This window comes from Tribolium madens, unplaced genomic scaffold, assembly GCF_015345945.1.
Source record: "Tribolium madens isolate multiple individuals breed KSU strain unplaced genomic scaffold, Tmad_KSU_1.1 Scaffold_7;HRSCAF=85;Tcas5.2_LG10, whole genome shotgun sequence".
Taxonomy (NCBI): domain Eukaryota; kingdom Metazoa; phylum Arthropoda; class Insecta; order Coleoptera; family Tenebrionidae; genus Tribolium; species Tribolium madens.
Window position 1 is genome coordinate 11352596 of NW_025401050.1, and position 3667 is coordinate 11356262.

The 3667-nt window shown below is 28.1% G+C and overlaps 1 protein-coding gene across 1 annotated transcript in view; it reads left to right on the forward strand.

Annotated features, from left to right (window-relative positions):
• LOC123009630 overlaps positions 1-3667 on the forward strand; it is a 21438-nt gene that overhangs the window by 6730 nt on the left and 11041 nt on the right. Inside the window, exons 4-5 of the mRNA XM_044406069.1 lie at positions 1424-1743; positions 1790-2063. Of these exons, the coding sequence (XP_044262004.1) occupies positions 1424-1743; positions 1790-2063 (594 nt within the window). The remainder of the gene's footprint in view (positions 1-1423; positions 1744-1789; positions 2064-3667) is intronic.

Below are 3667 nucleotides of genomic sequence, written 5' to 3' on the forward strand. Positions count from 1 at the left end.
TTCTTGAAATTACAACTTAATTCCAACATAATTGGCCTAATTCCAACTTAATTTTTGTAATATAAAAGTTGCTTCTGTAATTCCAAATTAATTACGATACTTCTAAAATATTTAACGTAATTTTGTAATTTACAAATAATTCCGGTAATTCAATTCTAGTAATTCTATTAATTAATCGTAATTCCATTGTTTTGAGATTAATTTGATTCCTATAATTCTAAATTAATCCTTATAATTTCAACATAATTTTCGTAATATTGTAGTTTTTAAATTAATTCCAATAGTTCCAAGAAATCCAACACAAAAAGAGTTCTAAAAAAGTTCCAGTAATTTCACAGTAAATTTCACCAAAATTGAATTTCAGTAATTTTATTAATCCATTAATCTACAATTCCAACTTAAATTTCATAATTCTAAAATAATTCCTGTAATTTCAAATTAATTCCGATAGTTTTACCGCAATATTCAAAAAAAAATATCTCTGATAATTCTAAAAAAACTAGTAATTTAAGAAAAATAATTTTAATAATTCAAAAATTTGTACAACTAATTCCAGAGTTAACGGCCCCTTGTTTTTTTCATTAGAACCGTAAAAAATCCAAGATTTTTGCCTTTTTTACGCAAAAAAATTGAATTTTAAATGGTGCTAAAAAATCATTTTAATAATTTCAAAAAAAAATTTTATAATTTAAAAAAAAATCCAGTAATTTACAAATAATTTGTATAAGTAATTAAAAAAAAACATCAAAATTCAATTTCGGTTATTCTATTGATTGTAATTCCATTGTTTTCGGATTAATTGCTATAATTCTAAATTAATTCTTGCAATTACAAGATATAATTTCCGTAATTCCAAATTAATTACGATACTTCAGAGAAATCCAACACAAGTTTGTAGTTTAATTCCAGTAATTCTATTAGTCCATCGTAATTCTATTGTTTTTGTTAATTTAATTTTTAAAATTCTAAATTCATTTCTGTAGTCCAAGTTAATTCCATATTTTGTACTTTTAAAATAATTCTTGAAATTCCCACTAATTCCAAGAAATTAACGTAATTTTCAAAAGAAATTATATCTAAAGAACTCTAAAAAATTCTAGAGTGATTTCAAAAAATTCAATTTCATTAATTTTATCAATCTATTGTTTTCAGATTAATTCATACAATTCAACTTAATTAATTCTAAGAAATTCGACGCAATTTTCAAACGAAATTTGTTTCGAAATTCTTAAAAATGCGGTAATCAAACAATCCAAAAATAATTTTAATAATTCCAAAAACTTCTAAATAATTCCAAGCTAATACGATTCAATTCCAAACATTGGTACAAATAACCATAAAAAATAAAAAAAATGTTTACAATAAATAATTGTAATAAAAAATGCAACTTTATATTTTATTTTTATTAAAAAAAATCCTCCAGGAAGTACCAAAGAAGTCCACTTCAGCCCCGTGGTCTCTGAGGTCAACTGGCCCGACAACTTCTCCACTCCCAGCACCGTCGAACGTGAATCCAGCTACAGCCTTTCCAGCATCAGTCCCGATCGAGACCTGGACACCCTCGCCAAGAGTCTCCTCGATCGCAACCCCACACCTCCTCGTCGAACCGGAAGTCAACCGGATTTACCCCGGAATCCTCGTGGTTTCCGGTCAAGCTTCTCTCAAAGCCAACCCGATGTGAGTCGGTTGAGACGTCGCGGTAGCCAACTCATCAAAAAAGACCTCGATGGATGCATCATCAAGGTTTGTTTTCTTTTGCAAAAATTCAATTTTTAATAAAAGTGTGAAGGCCTATGTCGACGGCGACGGCGTCCAATACAAGCACACCCATCTGGACGTGGAGGAGCCATCATCGCAGTCCCCCTCCACCTCCACCACAGGTCACGTGCTGCTTCAGCGTGATGTTGAACGAAAGCAGGCAGTCGAGGGCATGGAAGCGGTGCAAACGGAACGGAAGACGAAGAAAAAGCTGGGAGGGTTCTTCTCGAGGTTGACCAGTTTCCGATTTTCGACGAGGAAAGATGATAAGAAGAAGAAGAAGGAAGAAAGAGAGAGGAAAACAGGTGAGGATAGTTTAGTTTATGTGCGAGTGACGACGCCTAGTTTGCCGGATTTGAGGCCGATTGAACCGGAAGTGATGAGGTTTCGATTGTGATGTGTTACGTAAAGATGGACTGGGAGTGCATTTTAATGAGTTTCGGCGGACCCGCATGTTTTTAGTTAAATTAAAGGCGAGACATTTTTTTTTTTTTTTGGTGAAAGTCACGTGACAAAGGTTAAAAGTGTTAGATTAAATTTTCGAATTGAAATAGCGGTAGTTGAGTTTATTTAAAGTCAATAAAATTAAAACGTTTGTAATCTTTATGCAAATATTTATGTTTCTATTTGAAATCGTTTTTTTTGCACACCATTTAAAATTCAATTTTTTTTCGTAAAAAAAAGCAAACATCTTGGATTTTAAACAAGGGGCCGTTAACTCTGGAATTAGTTGTACAAATTTTTGAATTATTAAAATTATTTTTCTTAAATCACTTGTTTTTTTAGAATTATCGGAGATATTTTTTTTTTTGAAAATTGCGGTAAAACTATCGGAATTAATTTGAAATTACGGAATTATTTTAATTAATCTGAAAACAATGGATTAATAAAATTACTGAAATTCAATTTTGGTGAAATTTTTCTGAAATTGCTGGAACTTTTTTAAAACTCTTTTTGAAAATTTTGTGAATAATTTAAAAACTACAATATTACAATTTCTTGGAATTAGTAGAAATAATTCGGAATTTTAAGAATTATTTTAAAACTACAAAACTATGGAAATTAAGATGGAATTAACTTGGACTACAGAAATTAATTTAGAATTTTAAAAATAAAATTAATATGAAAACAATGGAATTACGATGGACTAATAGAATTACTGAAATTGAATTACAAAATTGTGTTGAATATCTTAGAAGTATCGTAATTAATTTGGAATTAGGGAAATTATATCTTGGAATTAAGTTGTAATTACAAGAATTAATTTAGAATTATAGAAATTAATCCGAAAACAATGGAATTACAATGAATCTAATATCAATCAGTAGAATTATTGAAATTGAATTTTGGTGGATTTTTTTTTAATTACTTATACGAATTATTTGTCAATTACTGGATTTTTTTAAATTATTTTTTTTTTCGAAATTACTAACATGATTTTTTCGCATCATTTAAAATTCAATTTTTTTTCGTAAAAAAAAGGAAAAATTTTGCATTTTTTACGGTTTTAATGAAGGCCGTTAACTCTGGAATTAGTTGTATATACAAAGTTTTTGGAATTATTAATATTATTTTTGGATTGTTTGGAATCACTATAATTATTTTTTGTGAATTCTTCGAATTTTTCTTGAATTACAATTTTTTTAGAATTATCGGAGATAACTTTTTTTGAAAATTGCGGTGAAACTATCGGAATTAATTTAAAATTACACGAATTATTTTAGAATTATGAAGATTAACTTAAAATTAATTTGGAATTGAAGAAATTAATCTGAAAACAATGGATTAATAAAATTACTGAAATTCAATTTTGGTGAAATTTTTCTGAAATTACTGGAACTTATTTAGAATTATGGGAATTAAATTAATCTCAAAACAATGGAATTACGATGAATTAATAGAATTACTA